This window comes from Mytilus californianus, unplaced genomic scaffold, assembly GCF_021869535.1.
Source record: "Mytilus californianus isolate M0D057914Y unplaced genomic scaffold, xbMytCali1.0.p SCAF_1, whole genome shotgun sequence".
Lineage (NCBI taxonomy): Eukaryota > Metazoa > Mollusca > Bivalvia > Mytilida > Mytilidae > Mytilus > Mytilus californianus.
The window spans coordinates 121317011-121342250 of NW_026262581.1; the positions used below are offsets into that span (position 1 = coordinate 121317011).

Sequence of the window (25240 nt, forward strand, 5' to 3'; positions counted from 1 at the left end):
GTGACCTACCGAATTAGACTTATTCTTTCAAGTATAAATAAGAAGATGTGGTACATATATGAGTGCCAAAGTTTTTTTTTTAACTTTCTCAACGAAATTTCTATGGTATACCTGACAAATAAAATGCATGCATATTTTTGATAATAGGTTGTAGTCAATTTAATTTGATAGTTCTTTTTTCGTTTATCAGTGTATCTATTGCAACCAAAATTCAGCTGATTTACTTAATATTCATATTAATAATATGAACACGTGAATAAAACAATCAGAAGGATGAGCAGGTTATACTTTTATAAAACACATTAGACATGTTAGAGTAAAAATTAAAATAAAAGTAAAGACTTTGAAATAGTAAAGCCCCAAACCCTCGTATTATCTCCAGTGACCAAGACAATTCAGCAGTTCCTACTTCATGTATTTATTGTGTATAGGATTTACTATAATCCGTTGTCTTTTGCTGTCCAGAAGGGTTCTTTAAATAATTCAACAGGAAAACATTTTATTGTAAAAAAAAATGGTCAGAAAGTGCTTCAAGTCTTCAGTCATTATAACTTGTTTTCAAAAATTAAAATTCTGTAATTTAAGGAATCCCAAACAATTTATGTAGGTCTGGGCCAAATGAATTGCGTTTTAACGACAGGATATATGCTAAAACATCGTAATTCATCGAAATCTGGGAACTAACAAAGGAGTCCAATAGCAGATGAAATGATATTTTGAACTCAAATTCGTAACTTTCGTAATTTTTATTCGATTTGCCTTCATTATATAGTTTAAAAATAAATGTAAGGTATTTTAAAATGCATTGGAATAGCCAATTTCTGTCAGTTAGTGAGCGATACAACCGATTTGAAGAATGTAGTTCTTTTTGTGTCTAGCTTATTTGTTTCTTCTTTATCACAGTTAACTGTTATAGACAAAGACTCTGCTTTGACGAGCAGAATGTGCCAGTCTTACAATGACCCTCATATCACAACATTTGATGGTAGAGCATATCATTACATGGATATTGGCGAGCATGTAATTTATAGAAATGATAGAGGACCTTATTGGGTAAGACGTTTTATTCGCTTTGCTTAATTTATGTTGTGGTGCAGGTATTCCCAGTGTACATTACGACCAGACACTTTCAAGGTTTTGAGTAATACAAAAGTAACCAGTCTTTTATCCAATAGTACAATTTATTAGTAAAAAGAGTGTCCGCTTTCCCTAACAGCTACTTTCAAATTCACGCAAACGTTTGTTTGACGTCATGTTATTTAACAAGATTTTCAGATATGCTTTGAAAGTAAAAAATGGTATAAACTACGTGTTGTGATATAAATTGCATTTTTACTTTTGATGTTAAAATGAAATAATTTGCTTAAAAAGTGTGTTGAGGGAAAACCATGGTCTATTAACTGCAATTTGATGGTGTACCATACTTTGATAACTAAACATGAAACACAACTAGAATCTAAGAGGAAAAAAGGCGGAGCTTATAGCTATAGTATAACATGTTCATTTTGATGTTATTTCATGGCTGAAGCTCCACCCCATTTTCTGAAATATATCAGCCTCTCAACTATTAAGGAACTAATTATAGAGAGAAACAACTTTTGTAATATATTTGTTGTCTTTAGTTTTTGGTAATAGTTCTTATAAATGTGTTTTGCCGCTTCTCGAGAATTTGTATACATATAGATTCTACCACTGCATCGAGTGTGATACGATATTTATCCACTCGAGACAGTTTAATTTTCAAACTTAAAACGCGAGGCTCGCCGAGCGTTTTAAATATTTAAAATTTAACTGTCTCGAGTGGATAAATATCGTATTACACGAGATTTGGTGGTGGAATCTGTTTCTCTAATGATTTTCAAACAACACGCGGGCAAATTTATTCCTTCTTTACGAATGATCTGCAAAAAGGTGTGTTCTTTCTATGTGACGTCATCAGGCATGGTCGCCTTTTTTCATGCCGTCACAATAGGAAATTCAGAGGAAACAAGGAAATTTGACGTCATAATCGGATTTTAACCAATGAAGAACTGAGATCAAACGAACCACACGTTGATTAAATTTTTTTTATACAATGGGTGCAGAAAGGGATAAATTGACGAAGAATTAGAGAAATATGATTTTAAATGAGAACCATTAACAAACCCTACAAAAACCGTTAATACGAAAAGTTATAAGGTAAATTTACGCACTTTTTCGAATGAAATGAACAAAGTGTGGAATAAAAATGATTGTACAATATCTTGAAAATTAACAATAAAACAAAACTTACAATCATTAGAATAATGCTTAATATCCTTGTCAGAGATGGATTAAGAAGGAGGTGTGGTTTAACCATATATGAAACTGCAAATATGGATAATGCATACAGTTTTTACATGTTCCACTCATAATGGTTGCTTAGTTTGTTCCCCTTCCCCATCTGCTGGTTACAAATCTGCATGTGTACCAGACCGCCATTGTAATTCAAATACAATAATGACTTGCGGAGCCGCCATCTCATTGGATAAATTCGTACCGAGGTCATTGGCTAATATCAGTTCAAGCTGTCAATCATTTTATCTATATAACAAATTATATATACCACGTGTCTTACTCTTTCGGATTCGTTTGTTTAGATATGTTAATTCGTAAGAACCATGGTAAACATAGTACTTAAAATTTAATGCTTTATTGGCTCTTCCTGCTTTTAAAACAATCTACTGTCTTATTTTATTTTACCTTTTCCTTTGTCAGGATGAAATTCATTTCCAGTAAGCAACTAAGTTAGGTGTAATCAATTAATATTTTCCATTTCCGCCTTAACGGACATGTGCATAAAACGTACATGTATCAAGCATTTATGGATGACGAAGATCCTACATTTTTCAAGTATTAGGTATTTTGAATATATGTAGGTACATGCTTTGTTCACCAACTGTGGATTTGGTTGGGCTGGATCTGCATGCCACTGTGGAATAGCTATCAGGAGCAGACAGTCTTTGTTTGTACTGAGGACATGCAAAAAGATTTCACGAACAGAAAAATACCTACTAGATCAGCCTATAACTGAAATCCGAACATGTGTTGATAGTGATTTGTCAGTTGTCAGTAGCGGTAATAGTTACACGGTAATTTCGATTTCTTTTTTTACAATATATAGATTATCGCAGAAAACAAAGACAAATGAATGAATGAAAACACATTTCTTTAATTGTAAAATCACGAAAATATTATTATAAGGGCTGTTTCCCAATTGTCAATATCAACCTTTCTCATAAAAGTCACTTGCTTTTGTGACTCAAGTGAACCTGATTTCAAAAATCCTATAATTAAATAAAACGTGTGACAAGAGTGCTACTCTTTAGCGAAGTATCCCTACCGCTTTTGTAAGTGTGCAATATATTTATGATTCAATATGTTTATAGTAAAGTAACTTTGGGAAACATATTTTTAATTCTTAATTCTTAAAATTCTTTACACATTATTATAGATAGACACATTCGGTTGTTCATTTGATATATGCAGAAGTCTCTTTGAATATTTGCTAAAGGTATACTTCTAGTGCTCAGTGGGTAAATGACCTTGTATGGTAACACCATCTATGTAATAAATGATACTAGAGTGAATCCAAGATCAGACTAAAGATATATAATAATGCTATATAAACTCTAAAAATAACTGTCATATTTCCGGACATGAACTATTCTTGTAGTTTATTTAGTTTTATACCTCTTGTGATGTCAAATATACAAAATATTTTGAAAACATCAAAATCAAAAGAATTTAAGAACAGACAAACTGTTGAACGTCAACCTTGGCCTATGGAGTAATAAGACAAATTATTCAGCCAATAGAGAAGTAAGTTGTGTACCAAAAGTTGGTGCCAAAAATGCAATTTTCAATTCTTTCAATGAAATCCAAGAGTAAGACTTTTGCACTGTGAATTTGTATTTTATTTCTAAAATTATATCACAATTTCATTTAGGTCACATTACCCATAGGAACGGAAATCAAATTTACCGTGTCTACTTATTCACGTTTCATCACAATGGTATCTGTTAAGCCCTCCATTTATGACATAAATGAAGCAAGAGGTCTTTGTGGAGTTCCAAGTGCCATTAAAGACCCATCTGATGATTTTTTTCACCGTGAACAAGGATCTATAAACAACGATCAGGAGTTTGCCCGTTCTTGGAAGTAGGTGCAATGTTTTGATGACAAGTCAGAATACTTGATATACTAGTATGTAAAACATGTCTTCAACCAAATTTGATCTGTAAAATATAGAAGGTAGGGAGTCTAGATATTTTCAAGGAAGATAACTATTGACGCGATGATGAACGGTCCATGTTCGTTGTCAGTCTCCTTTGGGGGACTGTTCTGACGGAATCCAATCTATGGAACAAAAAAAAAAAATAGAACGTTCTAAAAATTAGCATGCAATTAATAGTCGCATCACAAAACACATGTTGAACTGTATTTCTATGAAAAAGTTGTTGCCCACATTAAGGCACATTTGAACTGCACGTTGGGTTGATGGGACACGTTGCTATGCAATTCCGAATAACTGGAAGTGATTATTGTCGAGCCTGCGATTTCTGTCGCAGAAAGCCCGGCATAGGGATCGTGATCTGGTGGCGGCGGCGGCGGCGTTAACTAACTTCTTAAAGCTTTATATTTTAGAAGGTGGAAGACCTGGATGCTTCATTCTTTGTATTTAGATGTCTTATGTTATGAAGTTCCGTCTGTCATATGACATGGCCCTTGACCTCATTGTCATGGTTCAGTGACTACTTGAAAAAAAAGTTCAGATTTTTTGTCATATTAATTTCTCTCTTATTATGAGTAATAGGATAACTTTATTTAGTATATGCGTACCTTGCAAGGTCCTCATGCTTATCAGACAGTTTACATCTGACCTCGACCTCATTTCATGGATCAGTGAACATGGTTAAGTTTTCGTGGCCAAGTCCATATATTAGATACTATAAGCAATATGTCAACTATATTTGGTGTATGGAATGATTGTAAGATGTACATGTCATACTGGCAGGTGTCATCTACCCTTGACCTCATTTTCATAGTTCAGTGGTTAAAGTTAAGTTTTTGTGTTTTGGTCTTTATTTCTAATACTATATGCAATAGGTCAATTATATTTGGTGTACGGAAATATTGTACGATGTACATGTCAGTCTGGTAGATTTTATTTGACCTTGACCTCATTTTCACGGTTCATTGCTCAGTGTTAAGTTTTTGTGTTTTGGTCTGTTTTTCTTAAACTATAAGCAACAGGTCAACTATATTTGGTGTATGGAATGATTGTAAGGTGCATAGGTATGTCTGGCAGGTATCATCTGACCTTGACCTCATTTTCATGACTCATTGGTTAATTTTAAGTTTTCATGGTTAACTTTGTTTTCTTAGATACTATAAGCAATATGTCAACTATGTTTGTTGTATGGAATGATTGTAAGGTGTATATGTCTGTCTGGCAGGTATCATCTGACCTTGACCTAATTTTCATGGTTCATTGGTCAATGTTATGTTTTCATGGTTAAGTTTGTTTCTTAGATACTATAAACAATAGGTCAACTATATTTAATGCATAGATTGATTGTAAGGTGTACATGTCTGTCTGGCATGGTTCATCTGATCTTGACCTCATTTTCATGGTTCATTGGTCAATGTTAAGTTTTCCTGATTAAGTTTGTTTCTTAGAAACTATAAATAGTAGGTCAACTATATTTGGTGTATGGAATGATTGTAAGGTGTACATGTATTTTCGGTTTAGTTTATCTGACCTTGACCTCATTTTCTTGGATAATGTTAAGTTTATGTGACACTTGTGGTAAAGCTTTATATCTAAAACATAAAATTAATGGACAGTCAAGCAGGCGAGACAGTATGGCGATAATCATAGAAATAAATTTTAATTTCTATGAAAAATTATTTATTACAAATCGCAGAATGAAAAGCCTATCATAAAGCATTCAAAAAATAACATTACATTACATGTATTTACGTTGTCATTTTTCATAAGAAAATCAAATTTTATAATAAAATATTTTGTTCTCAAATTAATATTGATGAAAGCTTTAATCTAATTACTCCCTTGGCGTTAAACATCACTAAAGAGATATTTATTTTCGAAATGTGCAGTTTGTGCAATTACATTTTTAACGTTAATGTTATTATTTTGTGTTTTATCAAGAAAAAAAGTATATAAAAATTCGAATTTTAGATGTTGAACACAACATTTCAAAATATTCTTATAAATTTCACTATCATATTAACTAGGGAATTATAAAATAGTATAAGGGGATAATATTATAAGGACATACGATGCAGTTTTGATCCCAAGGTGATTTCTTGACGAACACAATCCTTTTTGCACCTAGTCAACTCAATTACGTTATGAAAAATATACTTTCATGGGCTACTTTTACAGATATTTACTCAATTTATTTTTTACATTTCTATCCCATGAACAGACATATCATACTATTTTGTTTCAAAAGATATACAGAAGCAATTTTTTGTCAAAACCTTTTGAATATCTTCTTTATATAAGTACAACTCTCTGAAATTATTAATTCTTATATCATTGTCACGATTTAAAAAAAGAATTGTTTAAATTTTCGTTAGCTACATCATTATCTTTGTAACTGTATCGTATGCCCTTAAAACATGCATACTGACATCAAGGCTTATATTGCCTTCAGAGACTGACAAAAAAAATGAAAACAATTGAGGCTTATATTATAGTTAACATGTAATGCATGTGAAAGTTACTAATATAGAAAGTTATAACTTAAAAAAAATGTTGCATATACGTCTTATGATATAAATATATATTATGTTGAATGTGATTGTTTTCAGGATTCATCCTACTTCAACTCCGAAAGAACAGCTCTTCATACCAAATCCTCATTTTCTTTCCGAGGAACCCAGCATTGAAATTGAAATTAAAAACGACAACTCAAATGCAAACGTGACGACAGGAACCTATTGTATTTGTGAGAAACAAGCAGGAACAGCAGACGACCAGTTTTATACTGCTCAGTGTAGTCTGTCAGACAGTACACAGTATTGTCCTTCTGATGAACAATTGTTACCTGGGAATGAAAAACAAAATAATCCAGTTCTAACAGTTTGTACATCAAGCAGGCAGAGAAGATCGTTGTCGCATAGAACTCGACGTAGCATTACAGATACCGATGATGTTGTTTTGGACAATGACTCCTTGGATTACGATGATGACGTTAACGACACTTTCACTGTAAGGCAATTAGATCGTAAGACTATTAAGATGGGGTTGATACTGTGTAAAGGAAATAATTGCAACCGTCATAATGAGCTTGCATACAAGTTCCAATGATGACGACCTCAAAATGAAAATGAAAATAACTGTGCGAAAGGCTACCTATTGGAAAAAATATATAATATTTTACGAAAAAAAAAAAATCCCAATTTCTCATTTTCTCATAAAGAAACGCAGTAAATATGTATTTATTTTTGCCGATAATGCACTTATATCTTATGTTGCATATCTTGTGTATATAGATTGTTTTGATAACCTTATGGTCTTCAAATAAAAATGATGTATTTATTCATTCATCCAACCTGTTTTTTATTATGTGATTTTTCATAAATCTTAGCTAATTTACAAAATATTGCAAAATAGCAATATAATGGAAAATTGTTTCGAGTCCCTTTAACTTTTTCACATGGTTCCTTAGCGATTCCCTTTCATTAATTATTTTGACTATAGAGGTTATAGAGGTTGTCGTAAAAATTATACATTTTCATAACAATTACAAATGTTACACACCAAGTTTGAAGGCAAATACAATATAAACGTTGTTTCTTATTTTCAATTCATCTAACTAAATATTCGAATTAAAATACTAGTATGTACACTTATTTATAGAAGAGGACGCTTAGCAGCTCTCGACGTACCCGATCCCTTTTGGAATTCATGAGATTCCATCAGTTTAGTTTTCTAACTTGATATGTATCTCCTAAATTGATTTATGCGATTTTAGCATCAGTAAACTACTTTTATGTAAACGTGTAAGACGGTCGTGTATTTAAAAAAATGTCTTAAGGTAGATCATAGGTATATATTTCCTCAGATAGATTTTTTTTATACTTTGCCAAAATAAAGATTTTTCTATGCTTTTTCCAAAAATATAATAAAAAGTATGAGTAACCGTGCTATTTTTCAAGCTACGGGTCGTACGAAATTGCACAAATTTGCTTAGATTGTTCATGAAAAAACACATTTGTGTGCATTAAAAGAAATCTATGAGATAGAATTTTAAAATAAAATATGAGAAGATAGGTTTTATAATATGCTTTAAGGAAATAAAAAGAAAAAATGGTGTCACCGAACTTGTTTTCTTACTACAAGTAAACAATTAAAATTTTTCCTATCAGTCCAGTATAATTTTTTTACTAAAAGAGTTATCTCCCCTTAAATGGCCAAGTTGAAAAAATAATTCTAAAAACACAATTATTTGGTATTTATTTAAACATTTTGAATAATGCAATAAATCACCAAGTTTTCTTTCATTGAATAAACAGTCTAACATATAAATTGCCTGTCTGTCTCCAAACTTGCAGATTTGGGCAAAGATCTAGACCGATTGTGTACTGCGATTGTACAATCCAAGATGGCGGTATTCCATGAATCTACCTTTAAACTAATAAAATTATTTTGTAAACTCATGAAAATATGATACAATTGAGGTCTTCAGTTTATTTTATCATGAAAAGTCATAATTTTGTGTGTAGTTCTTTTTATAAAAAAAAACCTGATAACTTTTTATAGGAAGAGAATTAGCTGGTGAATATGGCATGGTATTGGTTGCAAAAATTTGATATTTTTCATTTAAATGCAAAATTTTTCATTTAATTGGTATATTTTTTCATTTATATGCAATATTTTTTCATTTATATGCAATATTTTTTCATTTATATGCAATATTTTTTCATTTATATGCAATATTTTTTCATTTGTATGGTATATTTTTTCATTTAAATGGTATATTTTTTCATTTATATGCAATATTTTTTATTTTAATGGTATAATTTTTCATTTAAATGCAATATTTTTTTATTCAAATGGTATAATTTTTCATTCAAATGGTATAAGGACATACGATGCAGTTTTGATCCCAAGGTGATTTCTTGACGAACACAATCCTTTTTGCACCTAGTCAACTCAATTACGTTATGAAAAATATACTTTCATGGGCTACTTTTACAGATATTTACTCAATTTATTTTTTACATTTCTATCCCATGAACAGACATATCATACTATTTTGTTTCAAAAGATATACAGAAGCAATTTTTTGTCAAAACCTTTTGAATATCTTCTTTATATAAGTACAACTCTCTGAAATTATTAATTCTTATATCATTGTCACGATTTAAAAAAAGAATTGTTTAAATTTTCGTTAGCTACATCATTATCTTTGTAACTGTATCGTATGCCCTTAAAACATGCATACTGACATCAAGGCTTATATTGCCTTCAGAGACTGACAAAAAAAATGAAAACAATTGAGGCTTATATTATAGTTAACATGTAATGCATGTGAAAGTTACTAATATAGAAAGTTATAACTTAAAAAAAATGTTGCATATACGTCTTATGATATAAATATATATTATGTTGAATGTGATTGTTTTCAGGATTCATCCTACTTCAACTCCGAAAGAACAGCTCTTCATACCAAATCCTCATTTTCTTTCCGAGGAACCCAGCATTGAAATTGAAATTAAAAACGACAACTCAAATGCAAACGTGACGACAGGAACCTATTGTATTTGTGAGAAACAAGCAGGAACAGCAGACGACCAGTTTTATACTGCTCAGTGTAGTCTGTCAGACAGTACACAGTATTGTCCTTCTGATGAACAATTGTTACCTGGGAATGAAAAACAAAATAATCCCGTTGTAACAGTTTGTACATCAAGCAGGCAGAGAAGATCGTTGTCGCATAGAACTCGACGTAGCATTACAGATACCGATGATGTTGTTTTGGACAATGACTCCTTGGATTACGATGATGACGTTAACGACACTTTCACTGTAAGGCAATTAGATCGTAAGACTATTAAGATGGGGTTGATACTGTGTAAAGGAAATAATTGCAACCGTCATAATGAGCTTGCATACAAGTTCCAATGATGACGACCTCAAAATGAAAATGAAAATAACTGTGCGAAAGGCTACCTATTGGAAAAAATATATAATATTTTACGAAAAAAAAAAAATCCCAATTTCTCATTTTCTCATAAAGAAACGCAGTAAATATGTATTTATTTTTGCCGATAATGCACTTATATCTTATGTTGCATATCTTGTGTATATAGATTGTTTTGATAACCTTATGGTCTTCAAATAAAAATGATGTATTTATTCATTCATCCAACCTGTTTTTTATTATGTGATTTTTCATAAATCTTAGCTAATTTACAAAATATTGCAAAATAGCAATATAATGGAAAATTGTTTCGAGTCCCTTTAACTTTTTCACATGGTTCCTTAGCGATTCCCTTTCATTAATTATTTTGACTATAGAGGTTATAGAGGTTGTCGTAAAAATTATACATTTTCATAACAATTACAAATGTTACACACCAAGTTTGAAGGCAAATACAATATAAACGTTGTTTCTTATTTTCAATTCATCTAACTAAATATTCGAATTAAAATACTAGTATGTACACTTATTTATAGAAGAGGACGCTTAGCAGCTCTCGACGTACCCGATCCCTTTTGGAATTCATGAGATTCCATCAGTTTAGTTTTCTAACTTGATATGTATCTCCTAAATTGATTTATGCGATTTTAGCATCAGTAAACTACTTTTATGTAAACGTGTAAGACGGTCGTGTATTTAAAAAAATGTCTTAAGGTAGATCATAGGTATATATTTCCTCAGATAGATTTTTTTTATACTTTGCCAAAATAAAGATTTTTCTATGCTTTTTCCAAAAATATAATAAAAAGTATGAGTAACCGTGCTATTTTTCAAGCTACGGGTCGTACGAAATTGCACAAATTTGCTTAGATTGTTCATGAAAAAACACATTTGTGTGCATTAAAAGAAATCTATGAGATAGAATTTTAAAATAAAATATGAGAAGATAGGTTTTATAATATGCTTTAAGGAAATAAAAAGAAAAAATGGTGTCACCGAACTTGTTTTCTTACTACAAGTAAACAATTAAAATTTTTCCTATCAGTCCAGTATAATTTTTTTACTAAAAGAGTTATCTCCCCTTAAATGGCCAAGTTGAAAAAATAATTCTAAAAACACAATTATTTGGTATTTATTTAAACATTTTGAATAATGCAATAAATCACCAAGTTTTCTTTCATTGAATAAACAGTCTAACATATAAATTGCCTGTCTGTCTCCAAACTTGCAGATTTGGGCAAAGATCTAGACCGATTGTGTACTGCGATTGTACAATCCAAGATGGCGGTATTCCATGAATCTACCTTTAAACTAATAAAATTATTTTGTAAACTCATGAAAATATGATACAATTGAGGTCTTCAGTTTATTTTATCATGAAAAGTCATAATTTTGTGTGTAGTTCTTTTTATAAAAAAAAACCTGATAACTTTTTATAGGAAGAGAATTAGCTGGTGAATATGGCATGGTATTGGTTGCAAAAATTTGATATTTTTCATTTAAATGCAAAATTTTTCATTTAATTGGTATATTTTTTCATTTATATGCAATATTTTTTCATTTATATGCAATATTTTTTCATTTATATGCAATATTTTTTCATTTGTATTGTATATTTTTTCATTTAAATGGTATATTTTTTCATTTATATGCAATATTTTTTATTTTAATGGTATAATTTTTCATTTAAATGCAATATTTTTTTATTCAAATGGTATAATTTTTCATTCAAATGGTATAAGGACATACGATGCAGTTTTGATCCCAAGGTGATTTCTTGACGAACACAATCCTTTTTGCACCTAGTCAACTCAATTACGTTATGAAAAATATACTTTCATGGGCTACTTTTACAGATATTTACTCAATTTATTTTTTACATTTCTATCCCATGAACAGACATATCATACTATTTTGTTTCAAAAGATATACAGAAGCAATTTTTTGTCAAAACCTTTTGAATATCTTCTTTATATAAGTACAACTCTCTGAAATTATTAATTCTTATATCATTGTCACGATTTAAAAAAAGAATTGTTTAAATTTTCGTTAGCTACATCATTATCTTTGTAACTGTATCGTATGCCCTTAAAACATGCATACTGACATCAAGGCTTATATTGCCTTCAGAGACTGACAAAAAAAATGAAAACAATTGAGGCTTATATTATAGTTAACATGTAATGCATGTGAAAGTTACTAATATAGAAAGTTATAACTTAAAAAAAATGTTGCATATACGTCTTATGATATAAATATATATTATGTTGAATGTGATTGTTTTCAGGATTCATCCTACTTCAACTCCGAAAGAACAGCTCTTCATACCAAATCCTCATTTTCTTTCCGAGGAACCCAGCATTGAAATTGAAATTAAAAACGACAACTCAAATGCAAACGTGACGACAGGAACCTATTGTATTTGTGAGAAACAAGCAGGAACAGCAGACGACCAGTTTTATACTGCTCAGTGTAGTCTGTCAGACAGTACACAGTATTGTCCTTCTGATGAACAATTGTTACCTGGGAATGAAAAACAAAATAATCCCGTTGTAACAGTTTGTACATCAAGCAGGCAGAGAAGATCGTTGTCGCATAGAACTCGACGTAGCATTACAGATACCGATGATGTTGTTTTGGACAATGACTCCTTGGATTACGATGATGACGTTAACGACACTTTCACTGTAAGGCAATTAGATCGTAAGACTATTAAGATGGGGTTGATACTGTGTAAAGGAAATAATTGCAACCGTCATAATGAGCTTGCATACAAGTTCCAATGATGACGACCTCAAAATGAAAATGAAAATAACTGTGCGAAAGGCTACCTATTGGAAAAAATATATAATATTTTACGAAAAAAAAAAAATCCCAATTTCTCATTTTCTCATAAAGAAACGCAGTAAATATGTATTTATTTTTGCCGATAATGCACTTATATCTTATGTTGCATATCTTGTGTATATAGATTGTTTTGATAACCTTATGGTCTTCAAATAAAAATGATGTATTTATTCATTCATCCAACCTGTTTTTTATTATGTGATTTTTCATAAATCTTAGCTAATTTACAAAATATTGCAAAATAGCAATATAATGGAAAATTGTTTCGATTCCCTTTAACTTTTTCACATGGTTCCTTAGCGATTCCCTTTCATTAATTATTTTGACTATAGAGGTTATAGAGGTTGTCGTAAAAATTATACATTTTCATAACAATTACAAATGTTACACACCAAGTTTGAAGGCAAATACAATATAAACGTTGTTTCTTATTTTCAATTCATCTAACTAAATATTCGAATTAAAATACTAGTATGTACACTTGCATTTAGATCCATAATGACGAGAAAAACATAATTCTAAAGTTTTCATTTTTGAGGCTGTATGCATCTTGTCTTCTGACAGGACTTGCCATTCAGAGATGGATGGACAGAGGAAAAGGCAAATCTGACATGCACCGAACGCATAAAGAAATCCATCCCTTCTGAACTACCAGACATACCAGGATTATCAGATTCAGACTACATCCAGTCCTGTATCATAGATATTAAGGTCAAATTAATATTAGTTTTAACTTAAAATATTGAAAAGTTTTATATTTTCATAATATTAGATGATTTTTTCTTACATTACACTTTCACACCAGTTTCTTTGTATTTGAAACCCCTTTCAATTTAATATATTCTCATTTGCTGAGAAATTGGCAATTTAGTAAAATGTGTTATAAATGATGTTATTCGTGTTTTAGAAGTTTTGATTGATCCGGCCGCCATTACTAGAAAGCCAGGATTTGATTTTTTTGTGAATCTGAGGTTTCGAACTAAATTTGACTATCATAATGAAAATAACATGTTATAAATTGTATGCGTTCGAAGCCCTATTCTGGATTATCCTTTTTCATAAAAATTTACCTAAAAAAAGTTTAGAAACCCAAGGATCTATAAACACTTGAATACGCGAAGAGTTTATACCCAAAAAGAAAAAAGAATAGCTAAAATCCATGTAGGGTCAACTTACTTCCAATTGTGACAGGTTGACTGAGGGTGGATTCGCATTGTGGGTGAGTCATTTATAGAAGAGCACGCTTAGCAGCTCTCGACGTACCCGATCCCTTTTGGAATTCATGAGATTCCATCAGTTTAGTTTTCTAACTTGATATGTATCTCCTAAATTGATTTATGCGATTTTAGCATCAGTAAACTACTTTTATGTAAACGTGTAAGACGGTCGTGTATTTAAAAAAATGTCTTAAGGTAGATCATAGGTATATATTTCCTCAGATAGATTTTTTTTATACTTTGCCAAAATAAAGATTTTCTATGCTTTTTCCAAAAATATAATAAAAAGTATGAGTAACCGTGCTATTTTTCAAGCTACGGGTCGTACGAAATTGCACAAATTTGCTTAGATTGTTCATGAAAAAACACATTTGTGTGCATTAAAAGAAATCTATGAGATAGAATTTTAAAATAAAATATGAGAAGATAGGTTTTATAATATGCTTTAAGGAAATAAAAAGAAAAAATGGTGTCACCGAACTTGTTTTCTTACTACAAGTAAACAATTAAAATTTTTCCTATCAGTCCAGTATAATTTTTTTACTAAAAGAGTTATCTCCCCTTAAATGGCCAAGTTGAAAAAATAATTCTAAAAACACAATTATTTGGTATTTATTTAAACATTTTGAATAATGCAATAAATCACCAAGTTTTCTTTCATTGAATAAACAGTCTAACATATAAATTGCCTGTCTGTCTCCAAACTTGCAGATTTGGGCAAAGATCTAGACCGATTGTGTACTGCGATTGTACAATCCAAGATGGCGGTATTCCATGAATCTACCTTTAAACTAATAAAATTATTTTGTAAACTCATGAAAATATGATACAATTGAGGTCTTCAGTTTATTTTATCATGAAAAGTCATAATTTTGTGTGTAGTTCTTTTTATAAAAAAAAACCTGATAACTTTTTATAGGAAGAGAATTAGCTGGTGAATATGGCATGGTATTGGTTGCAAAAATTTGATATTTTTCATTTAAATGCAAAATTTTTCATTTAATTGGTATATTTTTTCATTTATATGCAATATTTTTTCATTTATATGCAATATTTTTTCATTTATATGCAATATTTTTTCATTTGTATGGTATATTTTTTCATTTAAATGGTATATTTTTTCATTTATATGCAATATTTTTTATTTTAATGGTATAATTTTTCATTTAAATGCAATATTTTTTTATTCAAATGGTATAATTTTTCATTCAAATGGTATAATTTTTCATTCAAATGGTATAATTTTTCATTCAAATGGTATAATTTTCATTCAAATGCAATAGTTTTTATTCAATTGGTATAAAATGTCATTTGAATGCAATATTTTTTATTCAATTGGTATAGTAGTTTTTTATTTATATGCAATAATTGCATTATGGGAAATTCTTTGACGTCATAAGGTCAAATTTGCAACAACGTTTGTGATTGGTCGGAAATTGTTTGGATGTCTCCCCTTTCTTTCTAAACATGGGTGACCAAGAATAAAAAAACGCGTCAGAATATCGCCCCTCTAACTAAATCTAACGTTCGTGCGAGTCCTGCACTGGCTGTTAATGCCAATAATGGCCAGGACGAGCAAAAAATGCGAGTGACAAGTAATAATAATTAATTTGACACACAACTTGTTCATGGATAGCGCTGAAACAGATGCCTGCGTGCATGGCAAAAACACCTCCAATGAAAACCTTTTCTGAAGAAACTCTCCTACTGTCTACACATTGAAATAAAAAAAAAAATACATAGCTAGCCCCCCTCCCTCTTCTACGTCCAGATACGTGTAATCATGACGTTCTTTAGTGCTATATCATTTTTTACTTTTCTTGATCCTCAGAGACGTTGCAGGAAGGCACATGAAAAAAGAATAAAAAGCATCCAGGACGTTACAATTATTTGGACTAAGCCCCCTCTTTTTTACTACATGAAGAAAAAAAATCACCTAATTACGACAGCAGAACTAGAAACCCACAAGTAGAGACATAAGCTGTTATACTCCGGAACTAATTCTTTAATAAAGACAATTCAGGACAAATTGGAACCAGTTACTAACCCATGTTACAACAATAGTCCTATGACATAGGACTTCACTATATGAGGCGTGAACTTCATATTTAATACTATCTATGATATGTGCTCTCATGTCTTATGCTGCAAATCATTTTACATTTAGGATTCGTTGCTGAGCTTTTTTTAACTGTTCTAGCCTCCGAATCCCTTAAATAGATTTTTTTTCAAGCCCCACAGTAGTTCAATAATTACTATATGTCTTTGCATAAATAAGTATGCAGGGCATATTTCAAAACATATTTTATCTTCAGGACTTTTAAATGATTTACTTTTCAATACTGCATTGGGAAGGGGGTATACAAGTTTATTTTGTGACACATTATATAATAAAATTAGGTATCCAACAAATTATATGATTGTACGTTTAGGTATTATCTAGACCCGTACACAATGTATATAATTAGACACATTTAACAGGGGCGGATCCAAAACCTCGGTGTCTAGAAAGGGGGGGGGGGAGTAGGTTCAAATTTAGATATTTGTATAGAGATGTATATATGCGAGTATTGGCAGTAATGGTTATGGTGTGTGTGTGAGGGAAGGGGGTTTCAGATCAAAGATCGTTTCTATAATTCTATATCTTTTAGTTTTTACCATTTCACTCTATTCTTTATCCTTTGATCTCTATTATATTTGTTCTAAACATGCGTGACATATTTGCCACTGGACATAAGGCAACCAAAAGTCAATCAACGTATTCTGTATATTTCATCATTTCTTTATTATGTTTTCTATAGGTTTGGTCCCGACCCTTATCTATTTTTTTGCACATTAGGGACGACATCAAAAGTTAAATGTAGGATAAAAAAAAAATAATTCATATAGTTTTTTGTCACTGACCCCCTACCCCCCCCCCCCCCCCCCCCCCCCCCCCCCCCCCCCCCCCCCCTCTTAATTTAATTTCTTAATTTGGGAAAAATTGATTGACCAATAAGGATATATATAAAATCGATGTTAATTAAACAAAACTTGCAGCAATTTTGACCCCCCCCCCCCCCCCCCAACTATTTGAATTAAGTTTTTTATCCTTCATTGATTTTCTGATGTCGTCCCTTATCCTCTCTATGTAAACCCAATTCATGTCCTGATAAATGGTGACTCATGCATAGCATCATATGTGGTTATTAAAACAAGAAACATATTCATATTATAATAATTAATGTATGCTAGGACTTATAGATAGATGTCATTAGTCCCAGGTCATGTAATAAAGTAGGTCTTATAAAAATACAATAGCATTTTAATTTTGATGATTATATATATGTTTATATATTTAATAATGCCATTTTTTTGGAAAAAAGGTAGGGGCAAGGCGTTTTTAAAACATATCAATGGGACGCGTTTTTTTTTTGTTCTTCGGAAGTGAGCCAGAAGAAGTCCATTTCTGTTTTTTTTTGCATTGGGAAGATCTTCTGGCTCTCTTCCACCTCTTCTTTTTTGATAGGTTGACGGCAGAGGCACATAACAAACATGGCGTCGTTTAGTCTAAATGAAATTAATAAATTTATGAATGCAGATATATTAGAATGTGAGCTGTTTTATAAACGTTTTATGGTATGACAGCCTTAGTAGGACATCCCTGTAGGACGATAAGCTGGATAAATATAAGAACTACACGGACAATAACAGTTAAGGGACGATTATTTGATATTCTAGGGAAGGGATTTTGATTGATTGGTGTTTTACGCTACTTTCAACACTATTGGGCTATTCCGTGGTGGTCAGTTTAAATTTATAGATGAAGGATGGGGAAGGGGAGAGTGGGCATTATTATTCATTTCAATCTGTCGCTAATCATGCCTATTTTTCAGCTCTTACCAGGCAACCATATTCATATATGAAATCCTTCTGTCCCCCGACCCAACAAATAAATAAATATCAAATGGGTTTCCTCTAATTTAACACAAGTTTAAATTGATTGATTGTTTGTTGCTAATTTTAACGCTCAGTGAAAATTATTTCATGCTTGTTCAGGAAAACACGAGTTTAGAAGTCACGTATATAATATAAAAATGAAGAGATGGAATATGATTGCTAATAAGGCAACAAATATGTATAACAAAGCAACAAACGGCAACCACTGAGTTACAGGCTCCTGACTTGGGACAAGCACATACATACAGAATGTGGCGGGGTTAAACATGTTAGCGGGATCCCAATCCTCCCCCTAATCTGGGACAGCGGTGTAACAGTACAACAACATGTTTGTGAGCAACCCATCCCGAAGCTGGGACAGTGGTGTAACGGTACAATAAAATAACAACCTGCACAAATCAGCAAATTACTCAAAAGATCGATAGGAGACACACACAAAAACTAACATTAAGACAATAGACACAAAGCACCGACATAAGAGTATTTGCAATTACTGGAAGTTTGCTCAAACCTAATTACAACTGGTACTGAAATAAATCTTGTTCTCCCAGACCGAGTTATCAATCAGTACACAACGCGCGGCAAAGGATTTATTAAAAAAAGAAAACAGTCTGAGAAACGTCTGGTTTACGTTGAATATACATATAAGAAGATGTGGTATGAGTGCCGATGAGACAACTCTCCATCAAAGTCATAATTTGTAAATGTAAACCATTAAAGGTCAACGTACGGTCTTCAACACGGAGCCTTGGCTCAAACCGAACAGCAAGCTATAAAGGGCCCCAAAAAATTAGTAGTGTAAAACCATTCAAACTGGAAAACCAACGGTGTCTAATCTATTTAAAAACCCGATATACTTGCATATAAATCCATATACAATGAAACGGTTTTTGAAAAGTGGACCGAACGTTTTGACCATCGAAATTTTGCAATAGAAATACTAGTTATGACCACAAGATTTTAACAGCCAGTGCAGGACTCGCACGAACGTTAGATTTAGTTAGAGGGGCGATATTCTGACGCGTTTTTTAATTCTTGGTCACCCATGTTTAGAAAGAAAGGGGAGAAATCCAAACAATTTCCGACCAATCACAAACGTTGTTGCAAATTTGACCTTATGACGTCAAAGAATTTCCCATAATGCAATTATTGCATATAAATAAAAAACTACTATACCAATTGAATAAAAAATATTGCATTCAAATGACATTTTATACCAATTGAATAAAAACTATTGCATTTGAATGAAAATTATACCATTTGAATGAAAAATTATACCATTTGAATGAAAAATTATACCATTTGAATAAAAAATATTGCATTTAAATGAAAAAATATACCATATAAATGAAAAATTATACCATTAAAATAAAAAATATTGCATATAAATGAAAAAATATACCATTTAAATGAAAAAATATACCATACAAATGAAAAAATATTGCATATAAATGAAAAAATATTGCATATAAATGAAAAAATATACCAATTAAATGAAAAATATTGCATTTAAATGAAAAATATCAAATTTTTGCAACCAATACCATGCCATAGGTGAAATATTTTTCAATTTCATTTAAATAAAAAACCGGTGGAAGAATAATTATGCTTCATTTTTTTTCTTGTTTTTACCAATGTTTTGACTATCCTTATTGATTCTTCGTTATTGGGCTGCACTTGGTATTTTTTTGTTGTCTGAAAAATGATTACTTTTTGGGAATCTGTAGTGAACTCAGTAATAGATAAGATTATATTTAGATACAAGAAAATAAAAGTGTAATGTCTCATTTTTGTTTGTTCTTAAAATGTATGAACTTATTAGTATTTGGAAACCTTTAAAATGTACACTTCAAATATACATTTCTAAATATATAGTTTCTATAACTTAATTTTTTCAGTTTACTGCAGGGACCACCTTCGTACAAGATACAGTTGGTGCCGTGCAGACAAAAACTATTATGGAATTATCTAGGAATGAAACATTGTCAATTACAGAAACAGATGATGGATCGCAATCTGTTTTAGACTATGTTACAAGTTTACTTTGTCCTAACAATTGCACTGAAAACGGAAATTGCACATCAGGTATAGGTTGCAATTCTGTACTTATAGACACTGCAATTTCCCAAACGAACTCCTTTTACAGCTAAAACTGTACCACTCTTACTAGGAAGTTTCGTATGCTCATATGCACTTCTATTTTTTTTTAAAGGTCAAAATATAGGGCTGTGCGGCATATGTTCAATATTTATATGCCCGAACTTTTAAGAGTGTAAACTTATCTTAAAATTCTGTACTACCCCACCCTTCACTTTGGGTCTTGTACATATTTCAATTTGGCCGCTATTCATGTGTATTTATACTGGTAACATTCCCAAGTTATGTCTCTACAAAATGAAACATAGAGATCACATCTGGGAACCAGTAGGTAAACAAAACAAAATATCTGTGAATATTATATATCTCCCCAAAAGAGGCGTGGTTTGTGAAACAGCTGTATTTACAATGTGCAACCTAAAATAGTGTTGAAAATTTATATTGAAACTAGTTTTGTAGAGATGGAATACATTCAATTAAAAGGAGGTCTTTATACATGAACGAATGGATTTTGACAATTTCGCTGTACTCTTTTAAAACCCTTACTATCGAATATGGCAAATGACGTCCATCGTTTTTTATCATAAGATTTGAATTGGAGATTTAACTAATGTAGTGAACTTATATTATGTTTATTAACAATGTTCTGACAAGCACTTTGCTTAAAAGCCGATAATCACGCCGCTGGGCCCTCTATTAAATATGCTTGTTGATCTCTTAATTATTCTATTTCGCTACTTATGTAAACCTATGGCTACTAGTGCGTTGTGGGTTTTTTACGTGCAGTCAAAATAAATACCAGAAATGCATGTTAAACTGAATTTAAGACCATTCTATATTGTATTACACCGGATTCCTTTGAAATGTTCATTTGATGCTGTATTTTTGTCAGTGTTTATATATTATTGCAGGGCCGTAAATTACATAGAGGCATGTAGGCAGTTGCCTCCTATTGCGGACTGACAAAAAAAAAGAAAAAATGAAGAAAAAAATACTGAAAAGAAAAATTGTTAAAATCAAGCATTATTTTAATAGCACTGGTTGTTACTTTTACGTCTATTAATGAGATTGGGTCAAAATGTACAATAGAGCAAGCAATCAAACACATGCACTTTTACCCAAATATAAAACAAATACTTTTGCTTCTGTTAGCATTGCCAGTTGGGTCCTGCAGTTGTGAGAGATCGTTTTTTGCGCTACGGCGCCTTAAAACATGGAACAGGTCAAAAATGGCGGAAAGCTGATTACGTGGTCTGGCTATGCTACACATAGAAGTGACAATGTTGGCAATATTGAATGCATAGAAGTGCTAAAGAGATGGGATTCGTCCGGGCACAGAAAAATCCCCTTAGCAATTGACAAAGCCTAACCGAATAAAATTGTCAGTGTAAACAAAAAGTGTTACGTTATAATAATTTGAATTTGATAATTAAAAGTTATGAGTTATTAAGTATGCATTTTCATTTTAAGGTTTGAAAATTTTGTCTCTGAAACGAAGTCAAAATAGCTCGATTGGGACAGCCAAAAAAGCATGATAAACCACAAAAAAGGGCTCAACTTTAGGGGGCCTTTCATTTTAAGTTCGCAAATTGTTTCCCTAAAAATAAGTAAAAATAGCTTGTGAAGAGTCATAAAGCAGGATGAAGCGTAAAAAATCTTACTTTACCGGCACATGTAATCTAACTCTGGTTTATAACTATTTTCAATATATTCCAGGCGCTTATTTATTGAAATATAACAAAAATTTAACAAGTGGTGAATTCTGAGGAGGTACATTGCATACAGGGAAAAGGCCCGAAAACATATCATTTTCTGCTTAAAATGGGTCGCTCAGCTCGGTGAAACTCAGCTGCCTCCCCTTACAAGACAGGCAATTTACGGCCCTGATTATTGACTTGAGTATAGTTTGTAAAGTAGGAACGTTGTTCCCGGAAAGTAAATACTACCGTTCAAACTTTTAGTATTCTCAATGGAAATAGCATAAAACGATAAATATGATGACAAATCTTCATTCTTCATTATTTCGTTTCTACAAAGTAGGCTGATTTTTATTATATTGTGGCTGTGATTTTGTTTACAATTAGAATCGTTATTTACTCAGTATTAAAAAAATCCTAGTAAAATCGTTTTGTGTACTATTTCCAAACACTCCCAAATAGTTTATTACTTAAGAGTTGATTGGTACACATTGTTTATAAAATAGTGATGCTAGTTTGATAGAAATCGTTGTCTCGGTCTACACTTCAGAGCTAGACTGGACCTTAATTAAGTCAATATATATGCTAATCTGTTTGAAATCAAGGATGTGTTTACATAACGATTTTCTATTGTTTTGTCATACAAATAAAACACATTTTTATTCATCTTATGAATATACAATAATTTATTTCTTTTGTATACTTTTGATATACAAATATAAAGCGTTGTCAACTCACATTTTAATTTTAGGTGTTTGCTCATGTTATTATGGATACATTGGTGATGATTGTTCTGAAGAAATGTCAAATCCGCCACTTAATATTACACTACCAGCAAATGGTTTGTGTGGAACAAGAACAAGGGCTTGTAAAAGGACTAATGTATATGGAACGTTCAAATCAAACACCATTTGGTGCAGGCGTAGGCACTTTCAGGTAATTAACTCAGTAGATAGTCGGTTTTTTTACTCAAAGTTAGATATTCAATCTATCATAAAATTGAGAATGGAAATGGGGAATATGTCAAAGAGACAACAACCCGACCAAAGAGCAGACAACAGCCGAAGGCCACCAATAGGTCTTCAATGCAGCGAGAAAATCCCGCACCCGGAGGTGGTCCTCAGCTGGCCCCTAACAAAAATTGTGTGCTAGTTCAGTGAAAATGGACGTCACACTAAACTCCAAAACATATAAATGAACTAAAATTAAAAAACATACTAGACTAACAAAGGCCAGAGGCTCCTGACTTGGGACAGGCGCAAAAATGCGGCGGGGTTAAATATGTTTTGTGAGATCTCAACCCTCCCCCTATACCTCTAGCCAATGTAGAATAAAGAAATACATAGCAATACGCACAGTAAAACTCAGTTTAAAAGAAGTCCGAATCCGATGTCAAAATAGGTAACAAAAGAAACTTAGCAAAATGACAATGATACATAAATGAACAAAGGACTACTAGCAGTTACTGACATGCCAGCTCCCGACCTCAATTAAACTGATTGAAAGATCATGTCTTCATCATATGAAAATCAAGTACAATCCCTCCCGTTAGGGGTTTAGTATCATACCATCATAAAATATATGAGAAGAACATAACCCGTATCATGCCAACAACTGGTTTTAGAATAAATGTGTTTATTTCCGATGCAAAGACCCTATGAGTGAATCAATATTAATACCAAAATATGCAATCCTTAATGACTTGACAACAGTATCGTAACTATATCCTTTCCGAATAAGTCTGTTTAAAGGTTTGGTTAGCTTTTGAGGTGAAAGCCGACATTTTTGTGCTTTGTAAAGAATATTACCATAAAATATTGGATGTGAAATACCTGAACGTATAAGATGTCTGCATGTTGATTTATATTTACGAATGATGTCCTTGTACCGATGATAAAATTAAGTAAATGTTTTGACTAGTTTGTGATATCGAAAACCTTGGTGTAATAATTTTTCAGTAATACAGAGATTTCTTTCGTTGAAATCAAATACGTTGTTACATACACAGTCTTTTAATGCCAGGTAACTCAAGGCAATGCATGTTTTATACAATATACGAATAGAAGAAGAATTTCTGACTGTGAGATGATTGTTTTATATGTCAACTGCGAATTTTTCAATAAAATGTTTACTGGCAACTCAAAATATTGAATGTTGACTCTTCATTATTTGTAAAAAAAAAACTATAAATACATGCATTGACAAAATAGTTGTTCTAATGGGGTGATAATTTTGAAAGCATCGATAATTATTGTGCTTTTATTTTGTGCATCAGAATAAACTTTACAATATTCAACTGTGTTATTAAAGGGTCATTAGCTGTCATTCGTTCAGCGAGTTGACTCAAATTCTCATAATTGCTTTATAACATACATAAATGTATATTCAAATTACAAAGATTCCAAAAAGAAACAATTAACAATGCATTGACTCGTTATTATGTATCGTCATTTCGTGTATATTTTAGACTAGACGTCATCTAGTAAACCATCGAGATTACCTCAGGAGAATGCCCACTCATTAGTTTTACCTGTATAAGAATGACTTTTTTGTGGATTGAATCAGTCATGCAAATGGTTCTTCCCAGTGGTTCCCTTGTTTCACTTTTCAATGTTGACATTCTTTTCTTTTTTATGACTGAACATGCTTAGCGTCACCCATCTCAAACTAAGCAAATAAGACATCAACAATGTATCTTAGATTATTTGGACAAAATTGATCCAAACTAACCACTATCAACGAAATATTATTTCAATATTCCACTTTTATAAATGTTAAAAACAAACAATAATCATATCTAAAATTTTTGTCTCAATCGTAATAAAATGCAATTTAATTAAAACACCGATTTTTAATTAAACTTTAAATCTTATTTGAACATATACTCTTATATAAACTCATCATAGATATCAAGGTTAAACTTTCGTATGCCAGACGCGCGTTTCGTAAAAGACTCAATAGTGACGCTCCAATCGAAAAAAGGTGAATTAAAGTACGAGATTGAAGACCATTGAGGACACAAAATTCCGAAAGTATTTTGCCTAAAACAGTTGAGGCAATCTAATTCTGGGGTAGAACATCCTTATTATTTCAAAAAATTCAAATATATGTTTACAGTTAATTTATAAATATTGACACAGATGGACGGATCTATGACAAACGTGATAATTTAAACTTTCAGTTGTCGACTATCCTTTTCTCATCTGCCTCATCGCATGCATATCTCAGGTAATACGTTACGCTC

At 31.6% G+C, this 25240-nt stretch overlaps 2 protein-coding genes across 3 annotated transcripts in view; both read left to right on the forward strand.

Moving 5' to 3' along the window:
- Window positions 1-25240, forward strand: part of LOC127711615 (von Willebrand factor D and EGF domain-containing protein-like) — a 252338-nt gene that overhangs the window by 148322 nt on the left and 78776 nt on the right. The window lies entirely within an intron of this gene.
- Window positions 1-25240, forward strand: part of LOC127712071 (von Willebrand factor D and EGF domain-containing protein-like) — a 36969-nt gene that overhangs the window by 1645 nt on the left and 10084 nt on the right. Inside the window, exons 2-8 of the mRNA XM_052218269.1 lie at window positions 904-1053; window positions 2898-3110; window positions 3968-4179; window positions 12487-12886; window positions 13611-13757; window positions 20101-20287; window positions 22748-22932. Of these exons, the coding sequence (XP_052074229.1) occupies window positions 943-1053; window positions 2898-3110; window positions 3968-4179; window positions 12487-12886; window positions 13611-13757; window positions 20101-20287; window positions 22748-22932 (1455 nt within the window). The 5' untranslated portion in view covers window positions 904-942. The remainder of the gene's footprint in view (window positions 1-903; window positions 1054-2897; window positions 3111-3967; window positions 4180-12486; window positions 12887-13610; window positions 13758-20100; window positions 20288-22747; window positions 22933-25240) is intronic.